Raw genomic sequence first — 20,440 nt, 5'->3', positions numbered from 1 at the left:
CAATAAACATAAAATATTTCTTTAAATAATATACAAATCTTAAATTATGAACTAATATTAAATATATTTTTATATAAATAAATAAAATATATTTTACAAATATTAACACATTTCTAACAAAAGCAATACACAAAATATTTCTTTAAATAATATACAAATCTTAAATAATGAATTAATATCAAATATATATTTTTATATAAATAAAAATGTTTTAAAAATATTAGCACATTTCTAACAAAAGATACACAAGGGATCATTGAATGGAACAAATGATAATTATGGCACTTTTAAATTTATTCCTCAAAATTCCAAATTATAAATCTCGATGGCAAAATGCGATTAGCTTTGTCCGATCGCTCCAACTGCTGCACTGAGTGAAATTCTTCGCAAGTTGCCATGGCGATAGCGAGCCTCGTTACCTGCTGCTTTCCCCTTCATTGCCCCGCCGTCTTCTTCGCGGCGCCTCGCTATTTTTCTTCCCCCATAAATAATACAACGATGGGCGCCGCGGGCATCAATAATGGACAGCGGCGCCGTCGGTCAATCCCCGCGTTTTGAACTTGACTTTCCCCGCCGAAATGCGGGAACGCTCGGCGGGGAGGGGCCACGAGAAGTGGGTCAGACGCTCCCCGTGCTGCGGAAGCTCTGGCGTTTGTTGCCTAGCGACCACGCACAGGTGGAGCGAGTGCAACTGCGCCGTCCTTGCATCGCGACGAGTGCCATCTGCATGGGAGAAAAAAATTGGACGTGAGAGCGTTTACAGACGGCTTTTTTTGTCTATTTTCTATTGTGCGATGGATGAGAAGCCGATTAATTATGCATGGCGAGAGGCGCTCGTCGGGGTGGCGATGCTCCAGGCTCACTCGCACGCGGGCCGATGATGCCTGCAAATTTGCATACGCTAGGACATCCAATGCTGATGTCGAATCGTTGGCTGCCGTGGACAGCACGGTGTTCACAAAGTCCAAAACAATGTTGCAGGCCAAGCCAAACTATGAAAAAAAAGTGTGACTTAAAGCTAGTTAGTTATAGGCATTTAGCTGGGCCGTTTACAGCAATCCCGTTAAAATGTGTTTTACAGTAAAACCTCGCTTTATCGCGATTATGTTCCAAGACTTGCCGATGAATTGTTTTGACGGATTCTATTCAATATTAGTTGGACTTTTAAATCGGTTTTACAACAAACATACTTTAAAAAAATCCCGTACAAAAGTTGTTATACGGCGTACACAATGAAATGATCTAAAAATGTATAAAGTTGACAGGTATTGGTTAACATCACATGTTAAGATGGCATCTTTGAGCAGAATTTCTTAAATAATGCACTAATATTAAGATATTTCCACGATATATTGCAGGGGTGTCAAACTCGGGTTGGTTTGCGGACCGCATTAACGTCAACTCCATTTCATGTGGGCCGGACCATTTTAGATCTAATATTTAGATTTCTTTTTTTTTTAATTCGATTAAAAGAACTGGATCAAAAGCCCTAAATAGTCAGTCTTTATAGATCTAAACCAATGTTTATTAGAGCTTTTTTTTCTTGGTAATGGAAAATTTCTTTTAATCATGTTTTTCATTTCAAATGGAAACAAAATATATTTTTTAATTATGTTCAATATTAAAGTGGAAAACGGAAAATATCTTTTAATCATGTTTTTCATTTCAAATGGAAACAAAATATATTTTTTAATTATGTTCAATATTAAAGTGGAAAACGGAAAATATCTATATATTTATTTTTAGATCTTACAAAATGCGCTTTGAACTAAAAACACAAAAAAAATTAAATTGGATTGAAATTACTGCAATAATTGATTTTAAAAAGGGGAAAATCAGGAAATGTAATGTACATCCAACTCCGGTTGGTTCGCGGGCCGCATTAACGTCAACTCCATTTTATGTGGGCCAGACTATTTTAGATATAATATTTACATTTTTTTAATAAATGGATTAAAATCCCTGAATATTCACTTTTTTATAAATCAAAAACAACGTTTATTTTAGCTTTTTTTATATATATTTTTAGATTTTACAAAATGATTTTTGAACTAAAAACACAGAAAAAATTGATTAAAAAATTACAATTATTGATTTAAAAGGGGGAGAATCAGGAAATTTAATATACATCTATACTCTTCATTTTAATTTGATCCTAAAACAGAAAGTCATGATTTACTTTCTCGGGCCGCACAAAATGACGCGGCGGGCCAGATTTGGCCCCCGGGCCGCCACTTTGACACCTGTGATATATTGGAAGATAAACCTTGTATTGCGATTTGCGTCTTATCAATTCATATCATGCAGCGATACGCCGATTTTATACGTCTTAACGAACGAACACGTTTCCAGATTGGCCACCATCTTCTGAATCTACTTTCCATCCTTGCTTACTTTTCACTTTCCATGTTTTTTTTAGCATCCGTCACCCTCCTCTAGCCCCTCCCTCCACCACCTAGTGTCAGAGAACCCCCCCGATTGGTTGCATGTTCCTATCTCACCATCTGCAGTAGTAGAGCTCGCTCGTTTGCTCTCCAGCCGCCGTCGGAACGCTCCTTTTCGCTCAGACCTCCTGTCGCTCGCGTGCGGGAGCGATGGAGACGGGCCCTTGATTTCTTTCGTGGCGACCAATCCCCTGGGGGAAAGAAGGGAGGAAACAAAAAGTGCAGAGATCATGTGCGAAGTCGGGCAGGGAGGATTGGACGGCCGCTGGCACTGTTCGGCCGCTCAGGTAGACATTTACTTCCAATTTGTTTACTTGGTTCGTCTCGCTGTTTGGATTTTAGGGAGGTCGCTCTGTGATTGGGCGCCGATCAGCTGCTCGGAATAGACCGATTTTCTTACACTCAGTGGGCAGAAGTGGTTGGAAAAGCAACCAAGGGGTAAAAGTATTTCTTCTAGGCCAGAGCGTGGCGCAAAATTTGCTTTTAAAATAAAATAAAATAATCTGTTTTGACTGGCGAATGTTCGCTGCCAAACCTCCTTGTCGAAATGAATTGGGCATCTATCATTTCCAATGGCAGGCAATGAAGAAAATATTTATTTATTTTAATTGGGGGCTAAAAGTAGTGTATTTCAATTTTATTCATGTTGATTTTATTTTTTTCATCGTTTCACCAGTTATTAATAAAACATCGTGTATTTACAAAAAAACTAGTCAAGGGAGTTAAAAAAATAATATATAATAATAATCACCAAATAATATATAATATAAAAATGACCCGTTGAAAAATACTAGTACAAGTGGTGAGGAACTAGTTTGCAAACAAAATTGACCAAGACTTAGTTATTGGATTGTCTGAATTTGGGTTTTTAATACAAATATGTATGACATTTAATGACTGTGTGTAATAATAATAAAGGTGAAATTGTACCTGTGAATTCAGGTAGCGCATCTGAAAAATTAGAACTTGCATAGAATTGCATCAAACTAACATTTTGCCGCAATATACAAAAACAGGTCCAAATTTGTAACCTTACTAATTAAAATATATTTCATATCTATGCTTTAGTTCGTACAACAGTATTGTTTACCAAAACATTTTTAAAAATTGCACTAAATGCCATTGACTATTTTGTCGACAATTTAAATAAATTCTAAGGAAGGATTTAAACACCCAAAGCATTAAAATACATGTTTTTGAACTGCAATTTGTATTTAAGTGTCCCATCTATTGTTCACTCTTCTGCTTTTTATCTCTGGCAACATCTACTGCAATGCATCACAATCCAATTTTAATTCATCGCCGCCACGAGCGCACGCATTTCTCACGCCGGCCAATCTTGGTTTTTCCACGCCGCGTCCCCTCAACGCTCATCGTTTCATTTTATGGGCGCGTCATGTTTTTCCGGCAGACCGGAGTTGCCGTCACCATGGTAACTGCGGCAGGGCCGTCGGATCGATCCGGGTTTCCAAGTGGGGCAGCCAATGATTATGTGTCAGGGCCATTGACGGCGCTAGACGTCCGATCCAAAAATGGATCGGATATATTTCGCCCTAATAGGTTGTCGACTCTCAACTTAGAATTTGGAACCAAAAAAAAAACAGGGTTTGTGCGTGGTCGTAAAAATGATTACATTCATTTATCCTGATAAATTGAATTAAAAAGGTATTTTCATCTGTTATTTGTGTCGCAATTAGTCAACGACTAATCAAAGTTGTCAAAAATTTTATGAGGGCAATAACATGCATGCTCACGTCCCCCCCTCCCCGAAGGGTCTCAAGACGAGCCGGTAATGACTTCCTGTGCAGCCACAGCCAGGGTCCATTAAAAAATAATATTAATATTTTAATCTCCGCTAACGCTAACCCTTTCTCAACAGTCAGCAGACGACATCCTGGTGGCGTCGGCGGAGTGTCCAAGCGACGATGAAGACATCGACCCGTGCGATCCCAGCTCAGGTGAGACACACACACACACACACACACACCACCGATCTGTTCGCCACGTCTCCTTTATTTTTTTCTTTAGCTTCGCTACAATGAATTATTCACAAGCTCTTTCCTTTTCGCGATTTGCGCCTGCAAGCGTTACCTAACGCCCGTCCCGCCCACACATCTCGCTGGTTCTCTTCATTTAAAGCTTTGCCTTCCTCTTTTCTCCCCAATCGTTTTTACTGGCCATTTTTAATCATCGGCTAACACGGTGGTATTGAACGATAACATTTCGCTAAAATATGGGTGGAAATCTGTCAGCAAGGTGTATACACCTGCTGGAAACCCCTCTGTTATCTTCCCTTTGCCTGCAATGTTTTTAAAGATTTTTTGCACCTTTTGTTTCTTGCTAAAGTGAAGTTAAGTTACTGAAAAAAATGATACAAAGATAAAACATGTACTTTATTGCTGAATGACGTTTTTGAAATACATTTCTCATAAATATGCCGTATTTTACACACTAATAAGGCACACCTTCAATGATTAGCTTATATTAAATTTTGTTGCACCGGATTATAAAGCGCAGTAGTAGTGGTGGGGGTCGTAGTCATAGTAGTAGGGGATGTAGTTATACAGGCACTAGATGGAGCTGTGCTATAGGGAATTTCATACAATGATTAACCAATATTGTTCTAGAGATGAGGTGCATTGGATTTTGGCTTATGTGAAAATTATTTATAGTTGCGCCTTATAGTCCAGAAAATACGGTGCTTTATCATCCATTTTTTTCCAAAGTGATATGCAAAACTTACAATAGACGCAATATTAAGATCCAATTGTATCGCTAGATGCACTTTTTTATGTCCAATTAAAGAAAACAGCTGGATTTAGTACTCTAACCAACTGGAGCTATTCAAATACCCCCCACCTGGCATTTTTCTTATGTTTTTTTCCCTTTTTCTCCCACCCAGCTCGCCCCCCGCTCCCCGAAGTGAAGGTGTTCCCCGGCCCATCGGAGGTGGTGCGCGAGAGCAGCAGCACCACGGGCATGGTGGTGGGCATCGTGGCGGCGGCGGCCCTGTGCATCCTCATCCTACTCTACGCCATGTACAAGTACCGCAACCGCGACGAGGGCTCGTACCACGTGGACGAGAGCCGCAACTACATCAGCAACTCGGCCACGCAGCCCAACGGCAGCGCCAAGGACAAGCCGCTGGGTATCACCAAAATCTCCAAGAACAAGAAGAACAAGGACAAGGAGTATTACGTCTAACCTTTAGATATCTCTCTCTCTCTATACATATATATATATATATATATATGCTATATATATATTCCAAACAAACTTAAAGGCTCAGTGTACATAAATAGGTATATTCTCCCCGACAACCACGACGCCACACGCACGGACAGACACGTGGACTGGATATAGCACACGCATTCAAGCACAAACATACACAATGACCGACCGCTTCGGAGGGACAACGGACAACATGAGCCTGAGGAGGACCAGAGTGGGCTCCTTGTGGGAAACGCGACAAACCATTCCAGAGATAGAAGCGCCAAACGTGCAAGGGCGACGAGTTGGCCGTTCCAAATGTCAGTCGTCTACTTTCTGGGACTAAAGTTCCAAATCTGGGCTAGTTTTTCTTTTCATTTTTCCTGGCAGTTGGCTGATTTTAGCAGTCATTTGGCATGGTAATGAGTTGGACGCTTGCCAGTCATTTTGAATCTTTTCAATCTACATTAGAAAGAATAGGCTCACTCCTATTACTAGGGATACAAAAAATGGAGTCTAGCGTTTTCCGTTCTTTTAGGAATCGGCTCTGAAACGGGAAATCTCCCGTTTCTCCCAATCACTTATTTCAATGTTGTTCTAAAATTATAGACACAAAAAATAGAATTGGATTGTCCCGTTTTCTGCTCGATGTTAACACGAATTGGCATATACAGGGTGTTCCAAAATGTTTGACCCCATTTCGTAGGCCAATCATTTTGACAATTTGAGTTGGAATGACCTAAAAATTTTCATAGCTGGTGTAGAAATGTGTCTAATTTTTGTGTGTAACCTTTGGCATTTCTATCTTTTCAGGTTAAGAAATGCCGTTCACTTCAAAGGAAAAGGCATTTTGCATGTTAGAGTATGCTCACTTGGATGAGGTCACCCAAGACAGTGCAGCATTTTGCAGAAATGGCACCAACTACAAAACAAATTAAGATTTGGCACCAAAAATGTCTAATAGCCAGTGTCTTTTGATTTTGCAGGCTAATTATTTTAACAAATTTTGGTGTAATGACCGAGATGTAAAATTTAAGTGTTTAAAGTTTTGTTTTAGTAAAAGGTATTAAGTCTTTTGTCGCAGGTGTCCCTGAGTACGTCTGCAGGGTTTGTGTGTTAATTATTTTAACAAATTGTGATGTAATGATTAAATGTAAATTTTATTTTTTAAAGTTTTTTTTAGTAAAAGGTAATTATTCTTATGTCGCAGGTGCCTCTCCCGCCGCAGGCGGGAGAGGCACCAAGAGTACGTCTGCGGGACGCGAACCGGCTTCCACTCGGTGGTAGGTGCATACTCTACTGTGTGCGCCAAGGGGCCCACCCACACACCCACTAAACTTCGACCGGCCAAGTATTTTCGGTAAGAGGGAACTCGACTCATTTGACTAAGTGTGCAAGCCACCTCCCTCACTCAGCATGGTCATAATTTGGCTAAGTGTTTTGATTTTTTAGGCTAAGTATTTTAACAAATCTGGATGTAATGATTAAATGTAAAAAAAAATTTTTAGGTTTTTTTAGTAAAAGGTAATTTATCTTATGTCGCAGGTGCCTCTCCCGCCGAAGGCGGGAGAGGCACCAAGAGTACGTCTGCGGGACGCGAACCGGCTTCCACTCGGTGGTAGGCGCATACTCTACTGTGTGCGCCAAGGGGCCCACCCACACACCCACTAAACTTCGACCGGCCAGGTATTTTCCGTAAGGGGGCGTTCAAGTAATTTGGCTAAGTGTGCAAGCCACCTCCCTACTCAGCATGGTCGTGTCCAGAGGCGGGGAGCGCCACCCACAGTCTTGCCAGTCATTTTGAATATGTTCAAATGATTGACACTCAATCTACATTAGAAAGAATAGGCTCACTCCTATTACTAGGGATACAAAAAAATGAGTCGGTTCATGACTTTAGGAGAGTGTTAGAAGAGCAAGTGTGGAAACCTACACACATTCCAGCCATTTTCTTGAGATGTTTGGTACCAAGTACTAATTAGTTTTGTAATTAGTGCCTTCTTGGCAGAATTTGTGAAGCCACACTGCATTGTCTTGGGTGACTGAGTCCGACGATACTCTAACACGCAAAATGCCTTTTCTTTTTAAATGGTCGCCGTTTCTTAACCTGAAAAGATAGAAATGTCAAACGTTACACACCAAAACTTAAAACGTTTCTACACAAGCAATGAAAATTTGAGGTCAATCCGAACCAAAATTGTCAAAATGATTGGTGTTCGAAATGGTGTAAAAAAAAAATTGGAATACCATGTATAAACATTTTTAACAAGAAACTGTTCAAAGTACAAATATGATAAACACTGAATCTACATTTTGAAAGTGTTTACGCTTTTCTTCCACCACAGAAAAAAAAAGCTTTCTTCCTTTTTCATAATTCAGCTGTGTTCAGCAACGTGTAGTTTTTGCAAAAACAAGCCATTTCTCCTACAAACCAAATTTAGTCATCTTGGATGAAAAAACAATGAAGTGATCATTAAGAAGAATCAATTCCCTTTTCTCCCCTCCCCAAAAAATGTTGTTGAACTTTTTCGTTATTAAGTAATCAGCTCTAAAACATGGATGGATTTTGCAACAAAAAAGGCATTTTTCCTACAAACCAATCTCAATCATCTTATAAAATACATACACTGAAACTACCATTTGAAAGAATAAAATGTTTTTAACCCACCTTTTTCATTCTTCAGTGTTTAGCTGTCACAAAAAACAATGGATTGCCCTAGAAAAAAATAAGAATAAAAATCAGCTTTTTCTTAGAAAACATCAAGTGGACGACTGACATTTTTTCCCTTTAAGGACAAAAAGCGCACGCATTCGCGGAAAATGTGCGTGTAGCACCAAAACTCAAAAGCAACAAGATGATCGAAGGCCTTCAAGAATCTTCCGGGGCGACGAAGACAAGGAAGAAAGCACATCAAGCCAAGCGACGGGACGGCACGGGAAATCAGGGTGCGGCCATTTTGGGGACGGGAAAAGCGCGGGAGACATTTCACGTGCTACCTACACGCTTGACGTACGAGGACCTGCACTTTTGGACGAAGGATTGACTCTTCGGTTCGGGGAGTTGTTTGTCATTGCACGTGAAATTCTGGATTTGTACCGCGCAAACGGCGGAAAATGTCGCCGACACCGCCATCTTAGATTTGAAACACAAAGAGACAAAATGGCCTCCACGGAACAAGTGGAGAAAACATTTTTTTAGGCTCCATTTCTGGATGACATATGTGGCAGTGCCTTGACTTTTGAGTTTAGTGGCTGCCATTGACGATGATAGATGTCCAATCATGTGGCTCTTTTAATCCTTCCCCTGTGACTTTTAAATGAGGAGTAGACGTCCAATCCCTTTGAAGTGGGAGGATCGGCAGCGGAGTTGGCTGTCGGCCCTCCCGCTTCAAAAAGGGATTGGACGTTTAGAGCCGTCGGTGGCAGCCGATGACTTGAGTAGACGTGGTTCCAAAAATGTCCACTTTTCTTCTTTTGAGTCTTCCTAACTCATTTGATCAAGTTGATATTGTTAACCTGGTTAACTTGCATGATCCATTTTGGGGCCAAACTTGAATTTCTGAGTAAACTGATTGGTGTGAAATTGAAAAAGAGTACGCTTGGTGTTTTGCATCCTCAAGCCAAATATTACGCATATTGAAATATATATAAGGTCAAAGTCCATTGACTTACTTGAAGTCCACTTTAAACATTTACAGCTTGACTTTGTTGTTGTTGTTTTCCATCAAAGTTGAAATTCCAAGTGTTCAGCCATCTTTATTTCCCTGCGGGTTTGCAAATATAAATATTAGTCATGTATCTTTAAAAAAAATGATGCAAAACAGGGACTCATTGTATGAAATCTATCAACAATTTCTTAAAAAAGCTTAAGGATATTGGACATTGTTTACCTAAAAAATGTCCAAACCCTTTTTTTTGTATTTATTAATGAAGACAGAATGATTCACTTTGTAATATATCGTTTTCTTCCCCAATATTTGACATCTGTTTATACCCAGGAAAATAACACAAATACCATAACAGTATGACATTAGTCAAAATACATGATTTATACTCGAGTACTATTAAACTATTTGTAGCAGCCCTGTGTTCAACACAGCATCTATATTTGAATGAAAGATGCACCCAAAGTAGAATTTCAGTCAAAACGGACAATTCAAACAAAACTCTCAAGTCAGGTCGCCCTCTTAAGTCAAGGCACAGCACCCCCATATTCACTTGTCAATCGGTGCCATAACGCGACCTCTCCAGTTCTTCCATGTGACGCATGCCGGCAGAAAACGAAGCGAGTGAGAGTGCGCCATTTTGTCTTTCCTTTCTTTGACCCGCTTCATGTTCTCTTCTTCCCATCGCCCATGCTATGATTTCCTACCTGTACACTTTTTCTACAGTACCTTGCGTTGATTTTTATTGTTACGGTTCTTTGACGAACGTAAAAAGTGGAAATTTATTATTTTTTAAAAATACTTTTGAAGATTAATGAGTAAATAAAATATTACCCAAGTGAGCAAGGCTGCCAATCCGTTTCAGTCGGAGTGAAAGTATCTGAAGTGATAGTTTATTCATATTTTATTAACCTTCATTGACGGCGCAAGGCGTCCAATACATTTCGCCTGGATTACGTTTCACCGTCAATGGTGGCAATTTTAGAACCTTTTTATTGTTTTCATTTGCACATTTTTCCTCATTTTAATCATATCTTCACGCACGCACTGCGGCACATTTTTTTCTTATGATCTTTATGAGTCTGCCTTTTGTCGGGAGCGCCTTTGCATTTTAATGTCCTTCCGCGCTCAGTGGCAAACAGAATATTTTTGTCAGGCGCAATGAAAGCTCAACACGGTGTCTTTATTGTCGACTTTATTGCTACAAATGGCCGTCAAACGGGCCAGTTTTTAATTCTGCTATCCCCAACGTGCCATAAACACCAAGCTAAACTAGCCCGCTAATCAGTTTGGTGGGAACTCCGCCAAGGCGCCACTATCTGAATAGGTACTTAAATTTTTGGAAGTCGTGTTTTATAGCGGGTTGTGAAATGTTGCACATAATGGCTGAAATGAATAGTCATTTATTGTTCTCTGGCGGGTTTATCACTGCCGCTAGAAAATTCTCGCATTTCCAATACTAGCACTGCAATTTTTTTTTGTTTTTAAATAAAGCAGTAAATGTACAAATTTAATTGGCAAGTTGGTTTTTTTTAGGGGAAAATGAAAAAGGCAAGGCAATAACTTCATTTTCAAGAGAATCTTTTGAGGGATTGACTCATAAATAATTTGAATAAGTATACTACTATTAGCATTATTATTTTCAAAACATATGTTGCGAAATAAAAATGGCTTCCAGGGGCTTAATTTTGCAAAAAGATGGAATTGACCAAATACGTACACTGAAATGTCTTGGAAGCAAAATGGCTGACTTTCTGTGTGTTTTACAGCATACTATGTTTTTCCGGCATTTTTTTGTGGGCGTTCTCGTGATAGACACGTCGACCAAATTTCATGTCGCTAAGTAAAACTATATTTGGGGGCTTAATTTTCTACATTTTAAAAGTATCCAGGTATTTCCATGATGACATTGAAATGGCTGCTTTGAAGCAAAATTGCTGAATTTCTATGTGTTTTCCAGCACATGTTTTTGACACTTTTTTGTGGGTCTTCTCATGATTGACTTGCTGGCCAAATTTCAAATATGAATATGTTTCCATGAAGGTTTTACTTAAGTGTGTGTGTACCTTGAGAAAGACACCATCATTGCCTATTACTCCCTGTTTCAAACACGCCTGTGATAAAAACAATACTAAACAACGACATCTAGAAAAGCATACAGAAACAAAAAACAGACAGAAAGCGTAATCCATCTGCTGACGTGGATGTCGGGTCTCAAGAGGGAGGAAAGGGAGAAAAAAAAAGCCCACCCACAAACAGCAAAACCTTGCGATTCCCACCCTGCCTCATTCTCAACTCGCCGTTCGTGCAAGATGTCCTAGCGGCGTCAGACGAGACGAGAAGAAAAACAAACTTACCGACAATTGGAGAATGATGCTCTTCAGGATGATGACGATGATGGTGGTCATAATTGTGAAGGTCCAGATGACGAGTTGCTGCCAACGAGCCGAGATGTTGAGTTACGTCGTCCATGCGTCAGAGAGCGACATCCCCGCTAATATTGCCAATGATACACAATGCCTGTGAGTAATAATAGAAAGTATATATTCATCAAAGTTTTTTGTTGTTGTTGTTTGTGTTAGGTTGAAGTTTCAGTGAAGTGAATTCCAAAAGTCAAACTCATTCTGAATTTATTGTACATTTAAATTTTGGGATTATTTTATCACATTTTAAATGTGATGTACAGCTGCATTTCTTAGCCTCTTTTTTATCTTCAGTTTTAAACTAAAATGCTGGCACTATTTTTTTTCTTCTTCACATTACATTTAAGTAGAAGTTTTGCCATTTTTATTTGTTAATAATAATTTGACATTGTTTTAAAAATTGCACTTCTTATGCGTGTGTTTATGTGTATATGTTATTACATAATTTAATCTGTTAAATTAAAATGTTTCATTGGGTATTTTGTTTTGTCGTATTTTTTATTAAGTTCATTAAATTAATCTAATTTTTTTGAGTTTTTTATTTCTCATTTTAGCTTTTTTATTACATTTTTATGATTTTTACACCACTTTTATTCTATATTAGAGATTTACTTTCACTCAAAGCAGAGTGATAAAATCAATAGATACAAATAAATCACAATTTGCTTATATCTTAAAAACATTTGCTTTGTTATTGGCCACTTAAAATATACAAAAATAGAAATGCATACATTTACGCTGACATTTGGCTCCAAGTTGCCCAGCTGGCCATGTGTGTGTTCTCTCCAAGGTTAAATGGGCTTCACACAGGTGTGATCCTGCAGGAAAAAAAAAAAACTTGAAGGACAAACCTCCCTGATTGCGCGCAAAATACACGCAAGTGGTCATAGAAATTTGTGTGTCAACAGGGAGGCAGAGAAGACCAAAATCCGAACAATCCGTGCCGGTGCATTTGCTGTTCTTCAGAATCTGAGGAAAGTGTGAGTTAAAATGCCCGCCAGAGATTAAATCTAGTTTTTTTTTTTGGGGGGGGGGGCTTAAACATACTAAATGTCCTTATTTTTTTCCAAAATGTAGGAAAATTGTGAAAAACCACGCGCTGAAAAGCATCTCCGCCTCAGCTTTCTCCGGCCTTCCTCATCTGAAAGACGTGTAAGTGAAGATTGTAGCAATTGTTATTGATTTGACTGTTATTCACCGTGTTTGGTCTTTGCGGCGGAACGTGACGAACTCTGAAAGGCGCGACTGGTCGCCAGAGTTCAGTCAAAACAGGAAGTTGAGAATCATGTGAGAAAAATGCATGCAGTTGTAGATGAGCACGGAGGTTACGTCATCGCGACCTCTGTCGAGACCAAACGAGGTTGTCTGAATACAGGACTGTAATAGTAATGGATAAGTTATATTTACTGAATTTTTACATTGTCCAAGATCATTATATGATTATTGTTCTTTCTTTCTTATAGTTACATCTCACAAAACGGCGCATTGGACTACATCGGAGAGTTGGCTTTTTCAGATCTCCCTGAACTCACGCACCTGTGAGTAGTCTTTAAAAATAAATAAAAAAACACCAAAAATGTGTATCTATGAATTACTAATATCTTCCAGGACCATCGCCACGTCCAAACACCTGACGTTCATCCACAGAAATGCCTTCAAGAATCTTAAAAAGCTAGAATTTCTGTAAGTTTGTTATTCGAGACACGCGTTGTTTGTCATGAACACTGATGGACGGACGTCCAATCCATTTGAACTGGGAGGATAGTGACAAAATATGTCTATTTTTTTCAGAATGATCTCCAACACGGGGATCGCGACCTTCCCGCATTTCTCCGAATTGCACTCGAGTTCTAACTACTTAATGCTGTAAAATTGAACACACACATTATGCGCAATTTACACACGCACGTGCAATGCGTGAACTTGAATCGATATATTGTGTGTTGCCTAGCGACCTGCACGACAACAGCCGCCTACAGGAAGTGCCCGCCAACGCTTTCAACGGCGTCTGCACGCGAATCATCAGGGACATGTGAGACACGTTTTAAATCTTTTTTTTTTTGCAGTCATCTGCACGCTGCCATCAATAATAAAATTCTTATTAGATGTAGTAGTTAGTGTACAAATTATTCATTTATTTATGAATATTACTATTGATGATAATCATAATTTCAAACTAACCTATTTTAGATAATTGTCAAAAATGTTATATTTAGTGTTTTCAAATATTATATTTTTGAGCCATCAATTCAGGGTGTGCCCGAAGTCAGCAGGGATAGGCTCCAGCACCCCCTCGCGACCCTAGTGAGGATAAAGCGGTTCAGAAAATGAGATATTTTTTAGCATTTAATTACAACTACAAATTTTGGTATAGACTTAATTTTTCTATTCAGATTACTGTAGTTGAAGGATCTGTTTAGTTTTCATTTCACTGAACACATTTTATTATTATTTGTGATCATTATCATCTTTTGATGTATTTTTCATATTTTTTGTGTTTAATTATTAATCTGATTACCTTTTGCTGTTTTCATGTCAAATCCTGACGCATTTTCAACAAGTCATTTCTGTTAATATACTAGTTTTATATTAAATATGTATGTTTTCCTTCATCATTTACGCCTTTACATCACTATTTAGAAAGCATCATATTCAAATCAAAGCTATATTATCAATAATTCAAGCGTTGTTGTTTTTTTATTAGCTTTGCTTTTGTTGGAGTTGGAGGGGGGGCTGTAATAAGCACGAGCGAGCGCACACAAACATGAAGAAATATTAAAAAATGAATTGTTTTGACTTGTGTTTGCGGTGACAGAAATCTGGTGAGGAACGGCATCAAGACGGTGGCAAGCGACGCTTTCAACGGCACCAGGATGTACAGATTGTGAGTCGCAAGTGCAGAACGCTACATTTGGAGGAATAGGAAATGAATCATAACGATATTTCTCTCAGGTCTCTGAAGGCCAACCGGCAACTGAGTCACATCCATCCTAACGCCTTCGCTGGTTCCAGTGAGTTGGTCACACTGTAAGCGGGATTCATCCAAAAGAACATATTTAGACTGGAAAAAGTAACCGGAATTTTTAATAGGGTGTTGACGGCGAGAGATAGAGGCCTGGCAGCCATCTTTTTCACATTATAACATACCTGTCAACTTATATACGTTTTTCCCGTATTTTATGCAGTTTTTTTATTTCAAATTGTGTAATTTAAGTCATATTTGGAGAAAAGTCATAAATGTATGCAATGAAAAACATGACTTATTTTTGCATCACTCGAATCAGAAGTTGTTCAGGCAGACATCAACTTTTAGTGACATTAGGTCAGTGTGAACATTTGGATTTTGGAATTATTTTGTTGGTTTATTTGATTCCTGCTGATAAAACATTGATGACAATGACTATTATTAATATAGGCAACATAGTTTTTAATTAAAAGATTTTCCAAGGGTGGCGTCCCTTGAATTTTTTTCAATCCAAAAAGTGTGCCTTTAAGGTAATTTTTTTAGGACCGATTATAGATGATAATTGTCAAAAATCGCTCCTGGGGGTTGGAGTCGGACCACCACAACGGCGAAACCAAATCATGGGCATGACATTCATGTGTGTTGCTGAAATACACAAACTGTTAGCACTTTTAAAAGTGTTAAGATATCACATTTTTTTTAACCGATCGCAAATTGTGCTGAAAGACAGCGGATTTCCGCCTCAGCAGCCAAATTCAAAGCCCCGCCATATTTGGTAGCATGTATAAAAACAAGTTGGCAAGAAAGGGTCTTTACCTTCTAATGTGTTCTGGTGTTGTAGCGAAATTTCGGGGACGGCGTTGAGCACTCTGCCGGACGCCATCCTGGGTGGCCTTAAGGTTCTCATCGCGAAATCAGCATCGCACATGAAGAAGCTTCCTCCTCAACAAGCCTTCGCCAGGCTGGAAAATGCCACGGTCACGTACCCTTCGCACTGCTGCGTCATTCGAGCCCTGATCAGAAACAGGTAAGCGGTCGATACATATCTGCCATTTTTCGTAATAAGTCTTTTTTTCATGATTTCTAGTTCCATGCACCCACTGTGCTCGCAGCCGGAGTTCCGCGACGATCCCGTATTCCGCCGGGATCACTGCTTGGGGGTCCACGAGGCCGTGTGCAGCCCGGCCCCCGACGCCTTCAATCTCTGCGAGGATATCATGGGCGACGCCCCGCAGCGGGCCCTCATCTGGGTGGTGTCCGTGCTGGCTCTGCTGGGAAACGTGGTGGTGCTCCTGGTTTTGTTAGGTAACACTAAAACCAACAGATGACACCAAACAAATTAGTAGAATGAACGACTGGGGGCCTGTTGCGTCATGTGCATGCACTGGATGTCAAAATTTCCATGATCCAGAAATCAGAGAATGTTTAGCATTTAAATGTTTTAATTAAAATTGAAGGGCCAGTTTTGGTTTTTAAATTCATCCAGAAAAGGAAAACCGTTTACCAATTTCTCCTTTTCCTACAATAAATAAATAAGTCAATAAATAAATACTACTACGTACATAAATACATGAATAAATAAACGGAATATTTAGGGTTTTTTTTTATTAATATGTGAAATTAATCTTTGAGTTAAGAAAAAGAAAAATATACTAACCTCCCCTGCTAATAGAAATCATGTTTATATGAATAAATATTATTGGAGGATTTAAAAGCATTTGGAGCATTGTAAGGGTTAAGCTCTTACTAGATTGAACAGGGTCGTGAATGCGTAGTTCGACCCAAACGCAGGGAGTGGAGCGTACTAACAAATACTTAAATGACTATGGCAGGATTCTCATAAAACAACAAATACTTTGCAATCAAATAAGAAAATCAAACCTGACGTGGGGAAACCAGGATCACAGGAATATGGTCACAACAAACGTAGTCGATCCGACAAAGACTAACAAACACAAGGGTTGACGAGCCAATCACAAACACCTGTGTTACAGAAGCGAGAGGCAGGAAGCAGGAAATGGACTAAGGGGGCGGGGAAAAGACAGGTGGACTCAATGCCTAATCACATGCACACGTCACACAGTGGAGAAAAAAAACATAACAAAACCAATCCCTAATATAAACAGTTTATTGACTATCAAAATATATGATAATTAATCAACCCCTAATATAAACAGTTTATTGACTATCAAAATATATGATAATTAATCAACCCCTAATACAAACAGTTTATTGACTATCAAAATATATGATAATTAATCAACCCCTAATATAAACAGTTTATTGACTATCAAAATATATGATAATGAATCAACCCATAATCTACCTGCCATTGACGGCGCTAGACGTCCAATCCATCTTGTCTGGTCTCTACCCTCCGCCTTTCTTCTACTGGTGCATGTCTCTAGCAAATCCAAGAAAAAAATTCTGAACTAAAGCTAAACTATTTTTTTAATCCCCAAACCATTATAGCCCTGACAGCCACAAAAACCTGCATTCCCCTTCACTCCCATCCACGTTGTACTGAATAAAAAACAAAGTTTAACCTTAAAAAAAGCTCAAAACACCTTGTTAAATTTGTCCAAAAAATGTCCTGATTTGCTCTGTCCAGGCAGCGCGTCCAAGTTGACAGTGCCACGCTTCCTCATGTGTCACCTGGCGTTCGCCGACCTGTGTATGGGCGTGTACCTGCTGGTCATCGCCATCATGGACACGATGACCCGGGGACACTACCACAACCACGCCATCGACTGGCAGACGGGCTTGGGATGCGAGGCCGCTGGCTTCTTCACTGTAAGTGCAGACACAGTAAAAAAAAAAAAATTCAAAGGGCCAAATTAGCTTTTAGCCGCCATTGACGGCTCTGGACGTCCAATCCGTGTTAACTGGGAGGGTTGACACCGGGGACTAAGTTCACGGCATGCACATCAGGTGTTTTCCAGCGAGCTGTCGGTGTACACGCTGACGGCCATCACGCTAGAACGCTGGCACACCATCACGCACGCGCTGCGTCTGGACCGCAAGTTCCGTCTCAGGCACGCTTGCGCCGTCATGACGGCCGGGTGGATCTTCTCCAGCCTCGCCGCCCTCATGCCGGTACTGGGCGTCAGTAGCTACAGCAAGGTGAATCATTCATTTTTGGTGGTATTGTTTTTTTTTTGTTTTTTTTAATGAATCAATTCATTTCAATAGTGTAAAATCATTTTAATATGGGGGAGAACAGGGTTGGTTGTCACATATGCAAAATCCAGAGAGCCTTAATATAATTTTTAACGACTTCACATTATTTTAATGTGCTTTTACAGAATAGGTTTCTAGTGTCAGTATGAGGAAACCGCTACAGTTTGGAGTCACAATCTCTAATTAGCCAGTTGAATGCTAGTTGTTAGCTTAACTTTTAGGCAAAAAAATGATTTAGAGGGGGATGGTTGTCAAACCGACAAGAGTTCAAAGGATTCAAAAGGAATATTGTTGCTCTTTAAGTCAGAGTGAAATTCATTGGTGTGTAAATCACATACTGTATTTAAAATAAAACCCTCTAGAAAATATGAATAAATTTAAGGCTATAAAACACACTAACCCTACAGCGTAGTCTGTAACGAGACAAAAAGATCAGCATTTTGTTCGGCTCTGCATAAAAACCTGAAAAATGTTCCATTGAGTTAAAGCAGCCTTGCAAACCTACGGTAGTAACTTTATAACATCATCTTGTTAATGTTCTTTACTTCTTAAAATCAGTCCAATGAATAATGACTGAATAATCGTGCGCCCTCTTGTCAGGTGAGCATCTGCCTGCCAATGGACGTGGAGTCGACGTGGTCTCAAGCGTACGTGGTGTCCTTGCTTCTACTCAACATTGTGGCCTTTGCCTGCGTGTGCACCTGCTACTTGAGCATCTACCTGGCGGTGCGCCACCCGTCGGCCGCGCCGGCTCGCGCCGACACCCGTGTGGCGCAGCGCATGGCCGTGCTGGTGTTCACCGACTTCCTGTGTATGGCACCCATCTCCTTCTTCGCCGTGTCGGCGGCGCTCAAGCAACCGCTAATCACTCTGACGGACGCCAAACTGCTCCTGGTGCTCTTCTACCCCATCAACTCCTGCGCCAACCCTTTCCTCTACGCCTTTTTCACACGCGCCTTCCGCCGCGACTTGGTCCTGCTGGCCGCACGTTTCGGCCTATGCAGAGCACGCGCCCACGGTTACCGTGCCGATAGCTCATCGTGCCAGCAGCCGCCGTGGGCCTTGCCCAAGCCCCTTGGCGCGGGCTTGATGGCGGCCGGGCGTGGGGGCAGATGACGGAGTGACGGCGGTGGATTGATGGAATTTTGGAGGGGGCAAAACTACTGACTCGACTTCCATTTTAACGCATTATAAACCCACGCACCTGCTTTGATGTCATGGATGCATTGCCTGCCATTGACTGCAATAGATGTCCCATTCATGTTGCCTGGGAGGTTTGACAGTATTCATTCGCCAGGTTCGGTTGGACTTCTGAGTTATTGCACCCCCTTCGCACATCCTAAAAAACAAACAACAGGCACAAGTTGACATCCTTAAGTCCTTCCACTTTTATGATTGCAATTTTGATAAACAACTATTTTGCAACTATGTAGCAAACTATGCGGTGACATAAACACAGGCACAAATTATTACTAGTAGTAGTAGTATTTATTCTACTAGTAGTATTCCTGAGCAAAAAAAGGCTTCATTTGTTCTGTTACATTTTTATATCCTTAATAAAGATACTTTTTTTAAAACCAACTACATGACTGAGCACTGTTATTCTGCATGCGTGGGGATGTGTGTGCGTGAGAGCGGACGTTATCTTGAAGCCAAGCTTTGCTTCAAGGCCTCTGAGACATTCAAGGACAAAATGACCCAAGCAATTTCAGCTTTTTTTTGCAGCTGCTGCATTAATACACATTCACCGCACACACACACACACACACACACACACACACACACACACACACACACACACACACACACACACACACACACACACACACACAGAGTGGTTATTTCAGGGCTGCAGATGCAAGATGCAACACAAACTGATGAAGTTAAATGTCCCCAAAGTGTCAACGTCTAAAGTGGGATTCCCTTACATACTATATATAAATTGTATTTTATACTTTGTCTGTACTGCCATCTTGTGGCCTTTCAGTTTGGTCCTGTCAGAGATTTATTCATTTGATAATTCCATGGGCCACCCGATGATGCAGTGGTTCTTCCGCCTGACTTTGGTGCTATGTTCGATTCCCCCTCGGTGGCAGTGTGAGTGGTTGTCTGTCTCTCTGTGTGCCCTATAACTGACTGGCGACCAGTCTAGGGTGTAGTCTGCCTTTCGCCCGAAGACAGTTGGGTTAGGCTCCGGCAACCCTTTTGAGGATGGGCGGTATGGAAGATGAATGAATAAATGAATAACAATTGGGTACTGTATTATGGTGTTCAGATGTTAAATAGCGCCCCTTTGTGGTCAATTATCATAAAACAAGTCTGCAATTTGATCGATGTGGTGTTTCATTAAAAAAAATAGAAATAGAAATTCAGTACTCCCAACGTAGCAAGATAATAAATGGAAATGTTATTACATTGGTGATTAATTCATTCATAAATAATCGGCTCGCGACATTTTTGGACGTACCTATATCGTCACGTCACGATGAATTGTTGACGTCACGATTGTGATCCTCGCCTTCGTTTAGGACGAATTGTTAACATGTTAATATA

At 40.1% G+C, this 20,440-nt stretch overlaps 2 protein-coding genes and 1 long non-coding RNA gene across 25 annotated transcripts in view; 2 read left to right on the top strand and 1 right to left on the bottom strand.

The window, feature by feature from the left end:
• The window catches only part of nrxn1a (neurexin 1a), a 74,533-nt gene extending 64,372 nt beyond the window's left edge, over nucleotides 1-10,161 (top strand). For 21 of the 23 annotated variants that reach the window (XM_077625460.1, XM_077625475.1, XM_077625473.1 and 18 more), the window contains 3 exons: nucleotides 4,324-4,402; nucleotides 5,347-5,635; nucleotides 6,468-10,161. In XM_077625460.1, the coding sequence (XP_077481586.1) occupies nucleotides 4,324-4,402; nucleotides 5,347-5,635; nucleotides 6,468-6,534 (435 nt within the window). In that variant the 3' untranslated portion in view covers nucleotides 6,535-10,161. Of the gene's footprint in view, nucleotides 1-4,323; nucleotides 4,403-5,346 lie in introns of all 23 variants that reach the window. The other 2 variants (XM_077625484.1, XM_077625469.1) reach the window with 1 other exon arrangement.
• Nucleotides 249-16,847, bottom strand: LOC144092568 (uncharacterized). The gene is made up of 9 exons (XR_013306079.1): nucleotides 16,589-16,847; nucleotides 15,809-16,018; nucleotides 15,524-15,720; nucleotides 12,474-12,560; nucleotides 11,677-11,839; nucleotides 9,327-9,418; nucleotides 8,323-8,370; nucleotides 2,502-2,635; nucleotides 249-723 (listed from the first exon to the last, which is right to left on the bottom strand). It is a non-coding gene; the product is annotated as an uncharacterized LOC144092568 (long non-coding RNA).
• On the top strand, nucleotides 10,310-19,469 carry fshr (follicle stimulating hormone receptor). Its single transcript, XM_077625485.1, has 14 exons — nucleotides 10,310-11,841; nucleotides 12,651-12,722; nucleotides 12,820-12,894; nucleotides 13,206-13,280; nucleotides 13,351-13,425; nucleotides 13,534-13,608; nucleotides 13,694-13,774; nucleotides 14,558-14,626; nucleotides 14,695-14,769; nucleotides 15,549-15,734; nucleotides 15,795-16,012; nucleotides 17,319-17,500; nucleotides 17,639-17,830; nucleotides 18,488-19,469. Exons 1-14 carry the CDS (start codon nucleotides 11,690-11,692, stop codon nucleotides 19,001-19,003), a joined length of 2,043 nt encoding a protein of 680 aa, XP_077481611.1. The 5' UTR covers nucleotides 10,310-11,689; the 3' UTR covers nucleotides 19,004-19,469.
• Nucleotides 19,470-20,440: the final 971 nt, after the last annotated feature.

Source organism: Stigmatopora argus, chromosome 18, assembly GCF_051989625.1.
Source record: "Stigmatopora argus isolate UIUO_Sarg chromosome 18, RoL_Sarg_1.0, whole genome shotgun sequence".
Classification (NCBI taxonomy): Eukaryota; Metazoa; Chordata; class Actinopteri; order Syngnathiformes; family Syngnathidae; genus Stigmatopora; species Stigmatopora argus.
The sequence above is the reverse complement of the archived record's forward strand: the minus strand, read 5'-3'. Positions and strand labels throughout refer to the sequence as shown.

Bases quoted from the DNA above. Each gene is read 5' to 3' on its own strand.
- fshr (XM_077625485.1), top strand. From the start codon at position 11,690: ATGATGCTCTTCAGGATGATGACGATGATGGTGGTCATAATTGTGAAG. The intron at 13,281-13,350 runs GTGAGTAGTCTT...AATATCTTCCAG, and splicing joins CTCCCTGAACTCACGCACCT to GACCATCGCCACGTCCAAAC. The intron at 13,775-14,557 runs GTGAGACACGTT...TTGCGGTGACAG, and splicing joins ACGCGAATCATCAGGGACAT to AAATCTGGTGAGGAACGGCA.